This window comes from Harpia harpyja, chromosome 8 (genome assembly GCF_026419915.1).
Source record: "Harpia harpyja isolate bHarHar1 chromosome 8, bHarHar1 primary haplotype, whole genome shotgun sequence".
In the NCBI taxonomy this organism is placed as follows: Eukaryota; Metazoa; Chordata; class Aves; order Accipitriformes; family Accipitridae; genus Harpia; species Harpia harpyja.
In genome coordinates, this window is record NC_068947.1 from 45,516,619 (window position 1) to 45,537,308 (window position 20,690).

General features: G+C 41.5%; 1 protein-coding gene across 1 annotated transcript in view; it reads right to left on the reverse strand.

Moving 5' to 3' along the window:
• Positions 1-3,949: 3,949 nt before the first annotated feature.
• The window catches only part of DPT (dermatopontin), a 28,602-nt gene continuing 11,861 nt past the window's right edge, over positions 3,950-20,690 (reverse strand). Inside the window, exons 3-4 of the mRNA XM_052795096.1 lie at positions 11,151-11,258; positions 3,950-5,356 (exon numbers count right to left, since the gene is read on the reverse strand). Coding sequence (XP_052651056.1) covers positions 5,290-5,356; positions 11,151-11,258 — 175 coding nt within the window. The 3' untranslated portion in view covers positions 3,950-5,289. The remainder of the gene's footprint in view (positions 5,357-11,150; positions 11,259-20,690) is intronic.

The following is a 20,690-nucleotide window of genomic DNA, read 5'->3' on the forward strand; positions in this document are numbered from 1 at the left end:
CTCCTCCTTCTACTCACACTTCATTGTTAGCTTATTCCTTCTGTTCTCATCTCTCTGTTTTCTTTGGTCAAGGGCCGCCAACACAGATTAAAAGAATTATATCAACGTTATCAATTGGTTCTGCTTCACTTGGCAAATTGTCTGCTTTTCAAGGAAGGTATTTGATATAATGTGCTGGCTTTTTTCTTTGCAAAGTTATTTGGGGAGCTTTCTCCAAATTCTTGAAATTTTGCTGGTATTAAATTATCCTAGTCATCTCATCTCCTAAGATAGAGGAGCATGCATTTATTTTAAGAAATTACATAATGGCATATCCTTCAGGTGGCTTCATGTCTCTCTTTCAATGTTTTCGCTTCAGTTCTTGTCATTCAGCTTTCTCTCAGATAGAACCATCTCTTGTTGTGCACTTCTGTTGTCTTCTGTGTGCTCCACAACTTGGGCTGATCTTTTTGGGACCAGGTTCTGCAGCGTGGTGACTTGTCTGGGTCAGGCAAGGCCTGGAGAATTTGATCCTGCATGTAAACTAAAGCTCGCATCCTGCAAAAATAGAGCTGTGCCTTTTTTTTTACATAGTGGGATTTATCTCATTGACATGGCTTTAATGGTAAGCTCAGACTTGTAAATATGGGGTATAACAGAGCACAAGGGAAAAGATCTCATTGAAGTCAGTGAGATAATGGCTGTTGTGAAGCTGATATACAGGTAGGAAGTTGAGGATTTATTCCTACAGCAAAACTTCTCTTTATTATTTTTAAATAATTTGAAGATAACCTAAGGCAGAATGTGTCCTGGTCTTCATGAGATTAACTGAGTTAGATTTTTATGTCTGAGAAAGTACGAACAGAACATGCAGTGCCTTGTCCATTCCCGTGTAACTTGGCACACTCTTCAATTGATTCCCTCTAACTGAAGGTCCAGTTTTTCCAGTCTTCCTTGTAGAGATGCACCAGCTAAGCTAAGATCCTGAAAAGTATTTAGATGCCTGACTCTTGCTTAAGACTGAACTCCATTGATTTTGGCCAAAGTTCGTGAGCAGGCCCACTGCTTTCAGTGGATAAGACTGAAATCAATGCTGTTCAGGCATGGAGCTCAGAAAGGCAGAGCCAAGCCTGCTGGCTCTGACCCGCAGGCACTTGTGCATGTCTTTCATTTTCAGCATGTGGGCAGCCCTGCTGCCTTTTCTAAACTTCTTGATGCATAGGTCCAGATTACTATGCAGAGCATCAGCTACACACACACATATCAGTACCCTGAAACAGTGAGGAACAGGGTAGCAGTCTTCTGTGTAACTACTGTGTCTTGAAAAGTAAATCTAGGCACAAGCAATGTTTTATGTTTGATAATGTGTTATTAGCAGAACTCCTGCCTACAGTTCATACCAACAACTCTGGCACAAAGTGCCCCTACCAGGGATGTTCATACTCTCTGCTTGCAAACAGTACTGTGGCTTTAAAGATGCAGGCCAGTACAGTAACATGTTGCTGGTGCGATAAACATGGGCTTGAAATAAAGTTTAAAACCAGAAAAGGATTCAATGGCTGTGAGTCAAGGGTCAAGTCTAAGTAAGTTTTCCTAAGAGCCAACTGGTCTTCTGCCAGGTCTTCTGCTTCATCCACAGACTGGTTTCCCTTCAGCTGTGTTGGCATCTCTCTGCTTAGGTGATGCCATGACTCTCTGCCAGGTTTATCTCATATTACAAAATCCCGAACACTGGACTGGAAGAGGTTGAAAGGTCTCTCTTGATTTTACAGGAAGTATGCCTTATTTCAACATGGTTATGGGCTTGCTATTTCTTTTTTTTATCAGTGCTCTGTTGCTGTGTCTGATGCATTTATCATTAGTCTCATAGTATTTGATGTCCTGTAAAACTAATCCTAGCTCTCATTGTCAAGTGATTCAACAAGAATCTCAGCTTTCAGCTAAAAACCACATTTCTAGGCTCAGCATTGTTGAGAAGTAATTGAAAAATACTGTTTGAAGCACTTGAAAAATACTGAAAGTGAAAAATGTTGAAAAATGTTGGAAGTGCTTACATACTCTGCAAACTGAGAAATCAGAATATATGAAAAAAATAGAGCTTTCTTTTTTCTTACAGAAGTCCCATGGTTTTTAAGTTAATCTTGAGATTTGGGAGGAAGAGCAGTCAGGTCCTCCTCTTTGACTGTTTGGGGTTCATAGAATTGTCTGTGTTTTCCCCAATTACTTATGCAGTTCTCTTACTCAAACCTCTCTTTAAGAGAAGTGGATCAAATGGAGGATGTGGGTTTGGCTTAGCACCAGACTTCACCAAGTTTCGGGTTAAATAAGGAGACCCACAAAGGAGTCAGTGTTGGTATTTCTCTTCCCCAGCCAGCCCACCCCACTTTTTCTTCTTCACCTTTTTTATTTAGAGTTAGAAAAGCTCAAAAGGTTCTCCTTGTTTTTTGAAGTTTACTGCATTTCCCTTTGTGAATGCAAAGATTACCCTGGCCTAGTTTATCTCAAAAAATCACTGTCAGTGCTGACAGTATGCCATCTGCAGCCCTTGTAGCATGACTGGGGCAATGTTCAGCATTTACGAAAGAGTGCTTTTCTCTCAGATGTTTGAATTCCACCCATACTGTTGTTATTTATTAAATAAATAAGACTTTATTTCCTGATGTTTGATTTATTAAAAAATAATGGTTTATTTAAATTGTTAGGCCTAAATGGGACTTGAGTAATGCATAGGCTCTGTGTTGGCTCTCAGATCAAGGGTGACTTTTACTCCGTATAGCCTAAATGTAGGTGGGGTGCTTTTGTGCCACGGAACACATGAGAACGAAGAAGTGCTGTGGGCTCCCCGTACCAGGGCATCTGCACTCTGTTGCACTTTGTCTGAACAGGCACAACTCTGTTCATTTCCCTGCAATGGCATCTGGTTTGTGTTAGCACGAGTGAAAGGTGGTTCAGGTTTGGTAAGGTATCCTAAGCAGGTTGAAACGCTCTCTTTTCCAGAATGGCTTTAGGAAAGTCAAAGCAGGCTTGATCAGGTTTTGAAGCCAGCAAACTTTTGCAAGGCAGGCTTGTCATCACCTTGCTCTGTGCTGAGGAATTTGGGCTGGAACCTTATCAGCTTTGGAGCAATGTCTTCCCACACAAAAAGATTACCTAAACATTAGAAGTGAATGCTGCAACTTAGATAAAAACTTAGATAAAAACTAAGTTCAGTTCCTAGCTTTGCTAACCAGCTGTCCTAGGACTTCACAGGAACCACTCTTTCCCTGCCTCAGTTCTGCTTTTTGGGTTTTTTTTGGTCCACATCCCATTTCTGCCTTCCCCCAAGATACATTCTGTTTCACACCCACGCCTTTCCTCATCTGAGAATTACTTAACTTTCTGAAGAGGAGTCCTGTGAAATGTATCCTACACAGATACACTGCTAGGGTGGAGCTGGGAATAGAGCATGGGTGGAAGTGATTGGGACAGGGATGAGGGAGAAAGGTGGCATATGGGACAGTATGACACTGAGCTCCAGTGGACAACAGAGCGTAACTGCTTCTTTCTGTGGTGCTGTGGATCTATATCAGCTTAAGCTGATCTTGCACTGTCCCTTCAGAGGCCTCCATGAGCCCATGGTGTGCGCACAGAATTGAGAGCAGCCTAAGTAGTCAAGACAAAGGTGTGTGGGAGATAGGTGTCCATCTAGAGCAGGTGTTCCCCTAATTACAGTGCCTTCTCTTCTGGTGCTTTCCTGTTTGGAACTCCCTTGGCTTCCTTTGCCTGTCTACCAGTGTCAGCTAACAAGCTTCTCCAGCTTCCCTAGGCCTCTTGATTTCTCTTTGCCACTGTTACTTACATGTCATAGCAACTGGCTCTCACAGAAACTCCCTAATCACCATCACGGTGTCTGAGAATGACAGAGGCTTTCTTTGTGTGCAAGTTAATAAGCTGGTGTGAGTAAAATCAAGAAAGAACAAGGCTACAGTAATGCAAAACCTATTATTCTTTTATTGGACAAGTGTAGTTTCAATGCTCACGCTTGAGGGTATGCTAGTAAATATGTTAAAAATGCTTGGACCATGGAAACTGACTGACTGACACCACTGTTTCCTGTGAAGCTTCATAACCTTAAATTGGTACATGGGGTCAATGTGGCCCTTGAGCCAGCACTGCCAAAGCCACTGCTAGGTTTGCCATTGACTTCATCAGCTAAGAAACTAAGCCCTAAATTCTGGTTTGTTCAAGAGCAAAAATCCTACCTCATATCTTCCTGGAAGAGATCAATAGTCTTTCTTGTTGCATTACAGCTGCGCAAGTGCTGTGCAGTCTTGAAACATGGTCAGCTTATCCTTTACAGGGAATGAGATCTGCAAGTTAGAGGAACTGAGGTCACCTAAGTCATTAGCTTTATTTGTCTGTTCTAAGCCAAGAATATATTACCGAGGGCAGATGGATGTTTTACAGGCACCCGTAGTGGAAACCCAATCCACCTGAAAAGTAGACTCCTGACAAGTGCTGTATACATATTTACTGAGAATGCAAGCGGCCTGACCTACTCCTGGGTTTGCCCAGAGTAGAGCTCCTGGCTAGTTATGCCATTAGAGACTTTTAAGACAATATAAAAGAGACTCTCACTAAATCTGGGTTAGGCTTTTGTTTTTGATGGATCTGCTCTCAATCAGGTTTTGATGTCTTCCAGTGTTGTAAATACCTGGAATTCCCCTGTGCAGGCAGACCTTTGTTGCAGTAGAGTTACGCTGAGGGCTGTAACAGGTAACGCCAGATGCAGTACATCAGAGACCTCCTGATGCTGCTTTCAGCACACTTCCAGCTACTAAATGCTGAGAAGCTGGTAGGGATCGCTGGGTTGGTTCCAAGTACAAAGTAGAAGACAGGAAAGTCTAGTGGATCTTGGAAAGCTTATAGTATGTTTCCACCTCATTTGGAGTGACTGTGCTGGGAAGCAATTTATACAAAGTTTCTATGTGAAAGGAGGTTGTATGTGTTCAGAATGGCTATATGTATATATAAAAAAGGTAGCTGTGCATACGCCATAGACTTGTGTATCATAAACGTGTATGTCAGAAGCAATTTTATTTGGGGGATAAAACTGCCAGTGCAGCTTGAAGGAATCCTCCAAAATTACTGTTGCAAGCACGTGGGCTGGCAATTTATTTATTAGCTCCAGAGGGAAATAATTGTATCTTCAGCAGACAGCTGATGAGTCTTGGTACTTTTTTTTGTGAGCCTAATTGCCTCTCCTGTAATTGCTGACCTTCATCCCACCCTGTCTGTCCAAGCTTTCCAAGTGGGGTACACTCAATCTTTTTAAACATTTTGAAATGGGCAGTCATACTCTGTCATCCTGCAGACAATGAATTTCCACTGACGATCCCTGCATGAAAGGGAGACAAGAGAGAGATATTAGTGAGCCAGAACTGCAGAAGATAAGACTATACAAGTAAGAATAACATTACACCAGGTATCGTGGCAACAAAAACTTCTGTCTGCCATTAGCTCACTGCCTTCTGAGTGCTTTGTGTTTTTATGGGCTGGAATGAGATTAAATATGTCTGATAGTTATAATTCCTTCATACTTCCTTACAAGGTAAAAAAAATCAGCTCTGAATAATTAAGTCTCTGAGTATCCTTCAGAAGATGATGCCTCTTGATGGGGATCAATCCTAAACTGACTTTAAATCAGTGACTAAGATGAAAAGGATGGTTCTGTCAAAAGTTATTGTCATGTATTGCTCAGGAATGTGTACAAAGTAAAATAAATGGGTGATTTTCAAGCCATTTCTAAGTGGGGAGTTATCTACACAGCAAAATTCACTCTTGTTTTTTTCTTTCCACTACTAGGTCTTCTAGCTAGTGTCCTTTATTAAAGATGTGAAGGAATCAATAGTGAGAGAAATTAAATTCACTTCTCATCCTTGATTTCCACAAGTCACGTGTGAGGCAGACTAATGTTTATGAGTGTGAGGAGAGTTTATGTTCTTCCTGGTTTGTGAGTAATTGGATGTCTGTATTCTCTCTGAGGAGAGTGATACGATACCTGCTAACAATTGTTAGTAGGAAGTGTGACTGGAGCAGCAGGATTCAACAGTGGAAGCCAGTGATTTAGTGTCCAATAGCTGCAACAGGCTGCAGACTTCCACCTTAGCTTATTGTGTGTTAAATTTTCCCCTGACAAAAAGGCATGAGGTCAGAGGATCAAATACTGTCCTGCTGTGGAGCAAATGTTCAATTTAGGCTGCTTGGTACTGGCTAGCAGGAGTTTAGATCTAGAGTACAGTCCTTGCAGATGGCAGCCATCATTTAAATTGGTAGTGGGTAGTACTCCAAGAGGTTTCTGAAAGTTTGGATTCTGCTAATAGTTATCTCCTAAACCTGAGGCACAGGACAGGTAATGCTGCTGGAGTGGTTCAATAGGAGCTTGCTTTACAAGACCCCTGCACAGTCCTGGTTTTCTGGTGGCCAGCTCCAAACAGAGAGGAAACTGGTGCAGAACCTGCTGCCTCTCAGGGATGTGCTGAGAACACCTGAGCCCAGATTTTGCTATTAACTGCTCTTATATGGTTTCATTGACTGGGTGACTCTATCTTGGAATAAGATTAATTTAACTCTTAAGGTCTGTGTAGGTATAAAGCACCTCATTTCAGCTTTCATTAACTGAGTTTTTTTATTGGAAATTTACTATGCTACTTCACCAGTTTGTGCTGAGTGTCATTTGGAACTGGGTCTGTCTCATACTCATCAGCAAGTCTGCATTTACTTATGTAGTGTTTATTTTTTGTTTTCTTTAGGCCTTTCCTAGATGGTTTTTAACTGTAATTTCCTCATAAAACTGTTGCCAAAGGTTAATGAAATGCAAGGTTCATTTTTAGGTTTATTTTAGGAAGTCCTCATTTGGACTATGTGCATGCTTTTCAAAGACAGTTATTACTCTTTTGGTCCCTAAGCTACCCAGAGAGACAAAGAAAAAGATGACTCGTATGTGGATTAACAGGATTATATGGGTCAAAATTAATGTCTGCCTAACTAGCACCTGTTGTCAGAGAGACTTTTAGCTCAAAAGCTGAGGTCAAGCCATTTTTCTAAAATGGGATATTGTAAAGTTAAAAATCAAGTTCTTTAAAATAAATGTATTTTAGTTACCTGAATTAATAACATGCTTTAAAATATTAGAATGGAATTATTTCTGAAGCTGTAATTTAAACTTGAACTTGCAGACATTTTAGCATATATACACATGGTTGATGGCCAATAAGTGTGCATTTAGTGTCTTAATTTATCTTTTTTTGCATTACTTGCGTTTGAAGTTAAGCATATACGTGCAACTGTTTAGGAGGCGGGCAATTACTTTGTACCACTGGTGCTGTGTGTTTAATTCAATAGTTATCAGCCTGTTTCAATTGGTAGATCCCTTACAAGTTTTTCAGTGGGAGTGCAGATCCCAGCAGGAATTGCCCTATGTGGAATACTCTAGTATATATATATGAACTTGCCTTTGCAGATCCTTAACACCAGTTTATAAGTCCCCCCCAAATTGCTAGCTTCATGCATTTCCTTGGCTTGGGGAGTCAATATTGAATTGTCACTTTTACTCTCCAGCTGTCATGTTCTGTCAGATTTGAATTTTTGATGCTATAGGGAACATTCTTTTATCTCCAAATATTGCTGAACAATCTGTTTCCAATTCAGTTAAAAAATTCTATGAATTCCTATTCATATTGAGTTTGACAAAATCCTCTTTCTTTGGTCATATGAAACTTATTAGGGGCCTAAAATACCCTATAATTTAGCTCAGCTGAATTCAGTAGGTATCCAGCTTGTCCAGGCATTTCAAATGTACTTATTGCTGGGGTATCTCGGTGTTGATCTGTCTTTCAGTGATGATATCTGAGCAGTTAAGAAATTACTGGCTATTCAGATCACCCAAATAAATGGAGCAGAGGACAGTTGTGTAAAAGAAATGAGCTTATGATAGTCTGCGTGTGCTATTTTTATACTTCGCAGTGAAGGGCAAGCTGTGGCACCTACCAAGCACATCTGGTAATCCCCACCTCCCTGTCCAAGCTACTTGCTGCAGGTTGGGCTGTGAGTTCCCCAGTGGTGCTCTCTGGACTCCAGAGACCAACCCAGCCAGACCACAGCCCTGTAACAAGGCTCCACAAGGGAGCCATGCCATCATCACTTAGCATGTTTCAGAGCTCAGGCTGAAGCTACTTTGAAGCTTTTTTTTTTTTTTTTTTTTTTTTTTTAATTTTGGAAGCTATTTTGCCAAGGGTTTACAATGTGCATGTCCATGTGGGCAGTTTCAGTTGTTTACAACCAGCTTCACATACCCCATGCCCTTCTCTGAAACTTGACTGTATCAGTCTGTCTAACAAAAGATACTGCCTTTCCCTGCAAATGTTCCCTTACTTATGTCCACAGGTCATCCTGTCTGCATCAGTGTTACCACCACAATCCCAAGTGTGCTTCCAGAGATACTTCAGGCCTCTGCTAATTCTTTCCAGCTGCTTTTGTCTTGCTTTATAGAAAATTGTTTTCTCTTTTTGACCCATTTAAAATGGGACTGAAAAATGTAAATATTAACCACTTCTAAAGTCTGTTTTTCACACATGAGCACTTAAAACCTCTGATGATGAACAGCAATTCCTTCATTCATTCCTGATACACAGGCATGGAAACTCACAGAGAGTGATTACAGAAGAGGAGGTGGGGATACCACCTTTCTAAACTTTCTATAGCTTTTGCCAGAGGCATCATGTGCTCTCTCAAATATTGGTGTATCAGCAGTGACCTCAGTGATGCAATGTCTTAAGGAGTAGGAAGGGAGGATATAATTTCTGCAAGTTTATTCAGAAAGTCTAAAAATACCTAACTGTTCGAAGTGATTAGGAAAGCTTAAACTAAAATACCTTCAGAGGCTTTTCTTGTGCCTCTCATTAGCTCAAGAACATTGCCTGTCATGGGCTAAATAGTATGGACACGAGTTTAATGTGCTTGAAAATGAAAAGTAGTCTCAAAATCTACAGCATGTTTACACAGACAAGCTGCATGTGTGCATGCTCCTGGCAGGCCGAGACTTGGAATAGCTTTTTCTGCTCCTATTCTGCCTCAGCCAGCTGCAAAGAACCATTTAGGGTGACAAACTTTGCTGACTCTTGTGAGTATACCACTCCAGGAGAGTTATGGTGTGAATCTGAATTATGAACTGGTGTAGCAGGAATTTTTTTCACTTCATACACCAGGCAACACAAGTTGGTTTTAGTCATTCTGGAAGCTGGGGGCCAGAAAGTTCATTGGCACAGAAAAGTTTCCTAGATTGCAATTTATAAAATGTTTTCTCTATAGTTTTCGCCTGCTGCTGTTGCAGGTTCATCTCTGCCGTCACAGTAGTGGTAGGGCAAATGTGTTGTTGTTGGCTTCTTCCCTTTCCAGGTACTGTGGTCCCATAACCTGTGAGGACCTGTGCTCCCGATGTACATCCCCGTGACTGCCTCTGCTCCTGGCCAGTCGCCCCACTGCCACTCTGTTCTGAAGGCTGTGTTAAGCCTTCATCAGTCACAGACAGAAATCTGCTCAGAGGCAGTGGATACCTCAACTGCTCTGTTTTCCAGGCTCACCTTTGTGATTCCTGACTTTACCCTGGTCCACATCTGATAGATGCTTGAATCCAGCTGCAGGGGAGCACACTGTCTGCATTATCTCCCCTACCCTCTGCCACAGCCATGAGGAAGAAGGATTAAGAATAGCGCTGGGGAATATTTAAGAGAAAAAAAAACTACAACAGAGATTCCCTTGCAACGTTGTAAATTCTTTATCTAAAGGGATAAATAGATACCTTTGAGTCAATTAGCTGTGAAAGTTACTCTTCCACTTGTAGGAAAAATTTGCAGGCATGGCTTCCATTTGGTAATAAACAGGCTAATGAATTTTAGCCAGAAAATTAAGGTTATGGACCTGCAGCAGTCTGACAATGTGTTATCATTTCTGGAAAAGCCTCCTTATTTTAGGTAATCTTGTGGCTGAGGGATCCCTAGTGAACTCGGGCAAGCTAAAAGCGTCACAGTGGCTAAGGCACCTTGGCTCCTTTGAGTGTTATTAGAGACAGCTTGAAATGTTGGTGTGTTTAAATTCCCACTTCTCTCCCTGCTTCTCCTGTAGCCAGTCTGGGCAGCGGTGGGCCAGTGCAGCGCACCTTGCCTTGCTGTCTGTGCTGTGTTTGATAACAAATGCTTTAATATACTGGACTGAGGTGTCTGATAAAAAACATCAGCAAAGAAATAGCTCACAGTTAATGTATTAGAGGTCAGCTTGAGAGGAAAGAATCAAGATCCCTCTCCCACAATCAGGTTTCAGTGATTGCTCACAGTCTCCTTAAGCCTGCTCTGTTAGGATCTCTGTAGTCCCAGGCAGACAGCACTGTGGGGTTAAGTCCAAATTGTAAAACTTTGCAGTTCTGCATAGTAAGGAGGGAGAGACGCTTCTTTTTAACTGAGCAGAGCAATTGTGAATCCATTTGCATGACTACAACTTCACTAGCCATAAGGCCTCACTCAAGAGGATTACCAAATGTCATGTAATGACCAGGACTCATCAAGAAAAAGTAGTTAACTCATTTTCTGGAAAGGGATCGATGTGCACTGCATTGCCTTAATTCCCAGTGTGGCCTCAAATCTGTTAGAATTGTGTTGCAATGGATTGGGCAGTTTACAGCATTCACATTGCAGTTTGTATGGTCTTATCTTTGCATGCAGGCAGATTCCTTGCTTCTCTGCAAAGAAAAGTGGGCCAAAATAAGTCCCTCATCCCCTGAAAAATCAGGGTGTTCAGGCTGAGTTTTTACTGAGTTAAATGAAAGATGCTTGAACTAGAGGTAGGCGAGAAACAATACTGAAGATCTGTTACACTTTACAGAGCGCAGATTTAGCCAAGCCTACCATCGCTATGTTTTTAACTACTAAGATGGACATGGCAAATGATCCCCTTGTGCATGAAGATGCCCTGTTCCTGATACACCACCCTGGACAATTAGCCACATGCACTGTGAACTTTGGTCCTCAGAAGTACTAGCCTGATGCTGAGTACCACAGCAGACGATGTGTAGCCACACACTGTTTAGAAAAGGAAGACCTTTTTTTTTTAATTTCTAATGAAACAGATAAAAAGCAAACCTGTCCACAGCAGAGAAAGTTGTGGTTGCCCCACGGATGTAATGGTCATAAGTGTACATCATCATGTCCATATCTTCTCCATAGTGTCCTGGATATTCTGTTGTTAACCTTTACGTTAGGGAAAAAGAAGATAATATTATTTACCTTCTTATAGAAAAGTCCAGTTGACTGAACGCAACTCAAATAGTAGTTTTTTCCTGCTTCTTTAAAAGTTCTTGTTTCTTAACAGCACCGTAAGATGCAGTCTCACCTATGAGACTGCCTTTCTCTTCTACACAACTAATCCATGTAGCTATTTGAATAAATTTCAGTAAGTTTAGAACTGTTAAGAGCAAGTTGGAGTATTTTATGTATCTACATCTGCAGCTCTGGGATAAAAGCAGCCTGAACAAGAATGTAAAGCTTGTCTACTACTTAAGTCTTTATTGCAGGGATTTGCTCCGGCCTCTTGTGAGTCTGTTTGGTTTGCTGCTATAGAGTGCTGTAAATGTTGCCAAGTCAAATAACTAGAAGCATTTATCTGTTTATGAAGTATATTAAATGAATGTAGCAATTAATCCATTCCTCTCTATTGTTTCCACTTTCTGACTAGTATATAATGTAAAAATACGGGCCTGGACAATATTTGTGCAGTGTATTTTATCTAAAAAGCTCAAAGTGCTTCTGCACTTATTAATCAAATTACCATTACTGCTTCCCTGGGAAATAGGCAAGTAATACTGTACTTGGTTTTACAGATAATAAACAGATGCAGGAAGGGACTGGGACCTTGACCAGTACTTTATGTCAACATTATGTTAGAGGTCAGGAATGGAAATCTGGCACTCAGTCTTTCCTTGTATTACACCATTTTATGTGAGAGCTGCTAGTGGAGTTGTGTCAGCTTCACTCCGAAGCAACACAAGGAAGAATCTGGTTCCCTGTAAGGGAGATGATGTCCCCATGGAAATGAAAGGCTCAACTCCTATTGAGACTAACAGGGTTAAGATGTCTTTACGCAAATCCTGACAACCATTTTTCTGACTTAATTCAGCCCAGCAGCAGTACTTGAATGATCCTTGAAGGTGATCCTAGCACATTGCAGTCAAGCACTCATGTGCATGTTTACATTTTGTTAAATCGGTGGGGTTTGAGCACAAGCTTAAATATTTTACTCACTAGGAATATAATTATTCAGATGGTTTTAAGTTTTTAAAATTAGATACTTTGGGGGTATTTGGACCCCAAACGAGTAACTGTTGGAGTACTCAGAAACTGAAGGTTTACCTGAAAACTGAGGGACTCTGGAATATTAGGCTGCTTTCTCTTAGAGCCACTTGCTGTAACAAAAAAATCCTCTGAAATTGCTACCACTTATTGTATATTTTAAATGTATTTTTGATCACTTTATTTACCCTATTCTTATGCTGTTTACATCTTCTTTGTAAAACAGATGTGACTTAATTCCAGGTAATTTTCAGCTTTTGAAAATGAAAGAAAAACATCATTCAGTTGGAACATCATTCTTAACAAATCATTATTCCTTGACAAATGAAAAAGGGAACTAAGTGTGAAACTCAAGCATGACCTTATAAGATCCCTAAGTCTCCACAGTCAACTTCTTTGAACATCTCTCATTCTCAGGCCTCCTGTCCTTTGGCCATGGCAATCACCAAACAGATTATGAGTTGTAGTACAAGAACACCCGTCTCCAAGGGTGTTTGGGAAACAGAAGATCAGGCCTGGTCACAGCATCTGTTGTCACAGCTCTGATGAAGGACCCATGGATTTGCAGAGCCCTCGCAGTGATAAGAAATGAACAGCAGTATTTCACAGGTCATGCAGACAGCTGCTGCGGACTAGGAGAAATAGAAGAAATCATGTACACCGGCAATTGTTAGGATGGATAAATAGATAGACTCATCAGTATGCTCTGCAAGTGGGAAAATTAGAGCTACAGTTTTCAGTCCAGCGCCCATGAAAAGTCCAAAATGAGACCACTATGGATTCTAAGGGAACTGGCTCTGAGCCAGACAAAGAAAATAAATATAAATATTACAAAAAGCTGTTTCTCATGGCTTCTCACCAGCTAGCTGGTGGTTTTTCCTAAACTAAAGATCATCACCTGAATGTGTTTCTGTCAAACCATGGCAAACCTAAGTTATTTGTTATTTTGATTGAAGGCTGATGTTATCATTTTTGCTTTCAGGACATCTCTCCTTGTGCTCCCAAATACCTATTTATTTGTCAGTGTCAGACAGTTTACAGTTTTGATTTGAATACTTTTTTACTTAGACAACCCATGACTTGAATCTGTAATACACCTTTATGGCCCCATACAAGAACCTTAACCTGAGCGTAAGCTGGGCCCTCAGTATAGCCAACTTGCTGAAAGCCCTCCAGTTCACAAAAAGCTACTTTCAGGGCCCTGTACTCCATGCCCAGAGCTGTAATGAGAGCTAGAGTATACTTCACAAAGCCTGACCTCTGCTACCTGGTCTGTATTTTATCCATTTTCTTTACACAGAAATCAAGCCCTTGAGGAGGACTTTTTTGCATGCATGAGTCTCCTATCAGTGAAGCCATGGATCTGAATCTGGAAACTTAGGAGTATTTCTGGATCCATAGCCAGAGGCCAAAAGAAACTGGGGCTACATCTATGCTAGTAAATTAAACAACACCAGAGAGTGTTTCTGGGCACTATAACTTGATTGCCTTGACATGTAAATTATTAGAACAATCCCTGGGACAGTTTTAGTGCAGACCAACTACCACAGTCTCAGCAGATACCTCAAAGACACAGTTCGCAAGTTAGCACATGGTAGGTACCATTCCCAACAGGCAGAAGGTGGACACTCTGTTTTGGAGGGTAAGAAAGTTTAATGGTGTGGCTGCTCCCTCTGCTAGAGGAGAGTCCCCATATTTAGTTTACTAATTTGGAGCCTGAGTGTCTGATAGCACGTCTTCGAAGATTCCTGGGTCATAGCAGGTTTTTAAAATGTGGCATGAAGACCAGCTATGCACCAGGATTTCATTTTGCATTCCCCCATCAACTCCAGGTTTTGGGGCTTTTTTGGGCTATTATTATGAGAAAACACTAAGATGTGTGTTTATATATGTTCCACCAAATGCGTTTCATAACATTTGTTTGGCATTCAGCAAGGAAAATGTTCTGTAATCTTGACCAGCACTATGTGCTGGGCAGATGAGACTGTGCAAGAGACAAGGTTAAAAAGCTGCTCTCAGCTCTACTCAGAGACAGAACTGAGAGTCATTTCTTTGAACTTGTTTCATGAGCCTTTCAGTTGGAAAGTAAATCTGATGTCAAGCTCCTGAATTACTGTGAAGGGTCTTACAGACCTTTTGCAAAAGCAGGCTGTGTTATTCTGAAGTGAATAGATGCAGTAGGGAGCCTTCATTTAGCTTCCCTCTCTTTTCTTTCTGCCTGATGTGATCTCCCCCTCCCTCTCTGCTAACTTCTCCACATTACCATTCAGCCTTTTAGGGCTCCTCCGCTAAGAAATGTTCGAAAAGCAAATATATGCAATTACCAAAAGTAAATGATTTGGGGACTTGAGCTGCTCTGAAGCTTGTCTTGTTACATAGACAGATGCCTACTGACTCCTTTTGTTCTGGAGAGAAAAATTATAAATAGTGCTATGACAGCAGTGTTCAAGTTCACTTGGGTCTGTGTGGTCTGTCTGTCTAATTCAGTTCTCTTTGATGTTTGCTGTACTCATTTATGAAACTGTTCCCTTAAGCCCATGCATCTCAAGGTCGTATGGATTGCGCTGTATCCTTTAGAAGGAAATGCAATTGGTTGTCCATATAGCAGGGCTCCATGGTGTGACCCAGCCCTTCTCTATCATCCCCATTTTTGGACTCCTGGGGGTGAGTCGCACAAAATGTGTCTGCACTGAGTGATGCTCTAGTGTTTAATGCTTAGGGACATTCAGTACGTGGTTTTCTCATCATGGAAGGGAGAAAGGTAATTTAACTCTGCCATTAAGGGTCTTCTCAAAGTGGTATGCCTGGCACAGGACAGTGGTTCCCTCAGCATTTGTTGTAGCTTGTTGCGTAACCTTATTATCAAGTGCTTAATTGAAAATATTAAGTGTTTTACTCTCTAATGCATATCAACTGTGAACCACCTACCAGGGCCCTACAGACAGGTTATTTATTTACAAACGTGGTAGCATTTGTAAGCCACGTGTGGCATTGTATGGTTTATACCTGAGAGGAGTCATGAAACAAGTGAGAGACACTTTTTGCCCTAGTTGGTGAGGGTTTGCCTGCCCACAGGAGTCTGGACTCCCAAAGAGTCCAAGCCCAAGGGCAAGACCCATTTGGGAAGAGCCATCCACAGTAACCTGCATGAGGGCCCTGTAAGCACTCCTGGCATTGACCTCTTTGATAAGAAAACTGGGCTAGGGGAGCAGTGAGAAGCTTGGGGAATGCCACGTGCTGAGACAAAGTTGCTGCTGCTGTTTGAGGTGATCTAAGGCCTCTGAGGACCGCGCTGTGGTGCCTGAGAGGATACATGAGGGAAGGCCCTTGAAGAGAGGCTTGCAAAGCAGCTGTGAGAAGACCTGTGTTATACTGATCGTGGGACCTAGGCATTGAGTAATTTGGTGCCAAACGAACCCCGAGGAGGCAGAGCAGGTTGCATGTACTGGGATTGTTTACTAAACCCAGATATGCACATAGGTGTTAAGTTTGGGGAAGGACTCATAGGGGAGAAAACAGTAATGTGAGACCTTTAGCAAGTGGTAGTCTTTTCAATCCATATGATCTATTTGCAAGAATTAATACAGAAAACAGAGGAATTCTGGTTTGGCTTTGCAAATCCACTTCAGGTTGGTATCAGGTGTATGATGTTTGGACACAAGAGACTTGGAGCACTAGTGGCATTGTCAAGAGAGGAGAAAGCAGGTAATTTTATGTTAAAGACTGGGAAAGAAAAGCTTGTGAGAAAGGATGTAAGTGGTTTGGCATGTGTGGGGAAGAGCAGGAAAACCTGACAGAAAAAGGTATTTTCAGAATGGTTTTTTTAGCTGGTATAGGGTTGATGTGGTTTGTGTGACTGGTTTGCATTGCCCCACCCATCCCCATGTTTTTCTAATGTACTTTACTATAATCCTATAAATCTTGCTCAGGGTAGGAAACGTATTGAAAAAAGGCATTAAATCTTTAACAGGATTACTGTTGTTATTATTTTAGTCTGAAACTAGTAATGTTGCTTATTTTCCACAGTGAAGAATCACTCTGTTAGAGATTAATAGAAAACACAGAGTTATTCATTTAGCACTGGGAAGAATGTTTTGTACTAATCTACAGTGATCCCTAGCACTCTTTTAATGATTGGCTTCAGAAATAGTTATCATGAGTCTATTTTTTAGCGATCAGAAGATTGAGTCACACCCATGGCCTTACTAGTATTGTACAGTCTGCCCCTTAGATTAGTAAATGGGAACTGTGGATATGCCTTGCTTTCAGGTATCAAGCAGACAAAAGAAATGAGTCTTTTAAATTATCAAAGACAGTCAGTGGTAGAGCTCATGGTTTCCTGCTCCAGCTGTTGAATATGCTTATTCCCTGCTAGTAAGTACGTTGTTTCAGAGTGCCTTACACTTTTCACTTCTTGTGCAACTACAGTGTTGATGAGATGAATGGCTCCTCTTTAACCTTCATTTTCCTCTTCTCTGCTGAACTCTTCCTCTAGCAATGCCACAGCCAAAAGAAGGAGCTGTTCCATTTCAGGAGGAAAACGTAAGCTTTGACATTAACTTGCTGACCTTTGAGGACAAGGAGTGTCCCCTGAATGGCCTTACTGTTTCAGATGTTATTTACAAGTGCTTCAAGAATATGGCTCTCCTAAAGGAAAATTTTGGTTCAAGAGCCATGAGCCTGCATGTTACATTCAGTGAACATGGGAATTATATGACTCTCTAATCAATTTCAGTTCTTCCTCCAGCTGGAAGACAGCGGTCATCCCCTTTTAAAAAGCATACTATGCTGAAAAGCCAAAGAAGGTCTTAGTAAACTGTCTACAGAAATTCCTGTCAATGATCCCAGCCTAGATCCCAGATTGCTGGGCTGCCAGGGAACTAGAGTTGTTCTGGAGCTGCTCTAGAGATGAACAGTTTTCTCATGTGGTCATGTCACGTGTGTTTCGGGATTGAGTTCAAGCTCCAGGCTCTGAGGTCATAGATTCACCTAGATACATCACCGCCTTTCTGTTTCCACTATGTTGTAGTGAAAACCACAAACTCTCAGAGGGCTGAGGAGCCATGAGGCCAACAGTGTGGGACCGCAGTTCTTCTTGGAGGCCTACATGAGCTAGTGTAATACAGATACAAGCAGCAGCAGATTGCTCAGGGCACCTTATGCCTGTTCCTCAAGAAAGACATGTCTGAAATAACATTAGCCAGCTTTCCAATGTTAAGCAAATGTGTTTCTCCTAAGATGTCTCTGGAAGATGGTCCTGGAGATTGAACTGTAAGGTTGTATTTGCTGGGATATAAAAAAACCTCAGTTAAATACCTTTTTTTTAAAAAAAAAAAAAGAGGGAAGGGGAATTGGGTTCCCAGAAGCACATGTTTCCCCCACCTCTATTCTGAGTTCACCTCCTGGATTTGTATCTCTGCTGTTAGTAATCTCTGAGAAACCTGCATAGGATCTCATCAGTTTCAATATGGCTTTGGTGGCAGGTTGAGTCAGAAAACAAATAAGTTCTTTAAGCCCCATAACTCTTGGAAAATGTAATTGTTGCCTGGACAATGTCACTGTGACAGAGAGCAGCCACAGCTCCAGACAGACCTTTTGGCACTTGGACTGCTGGTTGTTTGGAGAGGGGAAACAGCCATAAACAGTCTGTGCAGACTTGGGGCTGCTCTGTGACATGTGTTTGCTTTTGAGAGTATGGAGTCAAGCTTTCAATTTCCTGGCAAAGAGAAAAATCTGGGCTCTAGTGGGACTGCTTAATAACATTGTCTCTGCATCTGTGATGGATTTGCTTCCTTTATGGTTCAAATCAGCACACAGTGGTAGCATTCCCTAGCTAGGTAAAATAATGGGAGCTTTTCTGCCTCCTGTGAGCAATGTTAATTATTTTCAGTATGGTAGAAATGTGCAGAATCCATGACAAGACTTGGCATGGTGAAGAAGGAAACAAAGTACTTGTTAAAAAAAATAAAAATAGGAAGTGCAAAACTATGAGACTGGAAAAAAATTAGTATATTTATTTTCAATATGGGCTTACTGTACAGGTAAACTGGGAATTAATGGTGAGAAGATGAGCTGTGAAACAGAACTGCTAGGCTCTAAGCGTAAGGGTATAGATCCTACCAAGCAAAGTCCTTAAGCATGCATTTGGCTTTAACCATGTTCTTAAGTTAAGCAAAGTGTTTAAGTGTGGGTTTCAGTCAGCATGATGGTGTCATAAATTAGTATTCCAGTATTAGCAGGACTCGAAAAATATCGGAATGTTCCAGCTGTAAAAAATGGGTCAAATTCTAACAAACCATTTGCATGGCTCATATATATGGGGAAAACCTGTCTTTATTCATTGTAGGGAAGACCAGCTCACTTCAGGAGGAATGTAGTCCTGAAGAAGAAGAGCCAAGAGAAACCATGCATAAGGATCAGCTGTCTTACTGCTTTTATATTTGCCAGAGAGCCCTGTATGGAGACAACTGGAAGAGGAAGGGATCAAATACCCAAGGTGAGAGCTAATTTAAAACAAAGAGTTTTGTTACTTCTCAGTATTGTCAGTTTTCTTAAAAATGTCTTTCTGCCCATATTTGGTTTCATAATGAAGGATAAAATTGAAGAGTGCTGAGAAATTCTGCAATGTGGATTGTATTTAAAAATTAATTTTCCTATGTGTCATGCATGATCCATGAGGCACCACAGTCATTGCATATTTTCCTGGTATTACTTTTCTACATAGTCGTATACTAATAGATGCCTTTGCATGAAATTAGGCTGCTTCAACCAAGAAACAGGAGTCAGCAGCATGTTAATAGCCATTTCTCCACAGATAGTTTATTGACAGCTAGTTTCTGGAACAGAATAAATACCATAATAGGTTGGGGCAGAAACTGTAATAAACGATGATACTGTATACACACACAAATTTCTGTTGTGTCTTACATGCATATACGTTCTGAGGTTCCACCCATGGTAGCCCAGAACCGCTTTGCAGATTGTTTGGAAAACATGTTCTCTCTGTCAAATGCATCTTAAACAGAGTGCAAGATACAGACCAGAAGTGTGATGTGTGAACAAGGTTTTGTGACAATAACTTGGAAATGCCAATGGGAGTGAAGTTGTGAGTGAGAACTCCTGGGCTTAGGGAATGGGAAGTTTAGTTGCTGTACACTGAAGTTTAACAATTCAGACAAGTCACACCTGTAGCAGTAAAAGTGGGTCCAAAGCATGGGGTTTCACACTACTACATTGCAGTTCATGTTGCTTGTATGTTGGCATAACAACTAGCACTCTCCCAGACACTATCTAGACAGGGTAAAGGGAATAAAACAGAAAAGAGACCATTCCCACAGCAGACAATAAGTGGGAGACCACTGTTTTGGAGAGGAGAGTTTAGCTGCATGGTGTGGGCCCTCCAGCAGAGGAGTCTTCTTGTTTGGGATCACAGGATAACTCTGGCAGAAAGGGACCTCAACAGGTCTCTGGTACAGCCCCCTGCTCAAAGCAGGGTCAGCCACGAGGTCAGACCAGGCTGCTCAGGGCTTTATTCAGTCAAGTCTTGAAAACCTCCAAGGATGGAGCCTGCACAGCCTCGCTGGGCAACCTGCTCTACTATCTCACTGTCCTCGTAGAGGAAAATGTTTTCTTTATATCCCTCTGAACAGCAGTCCTGCCCTCAAGCGTATCAGCTGTTCCCCCCAGTTTGGTGTCATATGCAAACTTGGCAAGAGTGTGCTCTGTTGCCTCCTCGGGGTCATTGATAAAGACGTTAAGCAGGACAGGTCCCAGGGTAGACCATTAGTTACAGTCCTCTGCTTGTAATGGGCACCCAGGCAGGGTATCACCCTTTAACCACTCCCCTCTGAGCCCATTAAACCACCAGTTTTTTACCTATCTAGTTGTCTGTCCGTCTAGAACATAGCATCCTAATTTGGATAACTGTATGTAGAAAGAGCTTGTATATTCCTTGCTAACTCCAAAGACAGAATGAGAGCTTGAAAGAAATTGGAAGAAATATATTGTAAGGAGGCACTTCAAGAGAGTAAGGTCAAACAAGGCTCTCAAGTAGAAGAAACTGTATGAGAGACTCTCTAGGCCAAGACTGGATATGGAAGCGTCAAGATAGGCCAGTAGCTTGAACAGAACAAACTGCGTTCCAGAGGGAGTGACTGAGCCTGGTAATACAGGGTACAAAGTGGTTTTATAATGAACACATACTCACAAACTATGCACCAGAAGCTTTTCATAAGCTAGGTGACATGTCTTCCCAGAGGTTTTACAGCTCTCCCCTCCCAGAAGAATGTGAGCACACGGGATTTCTACCTTGACTAGAGGGAGAAATGCTTCACC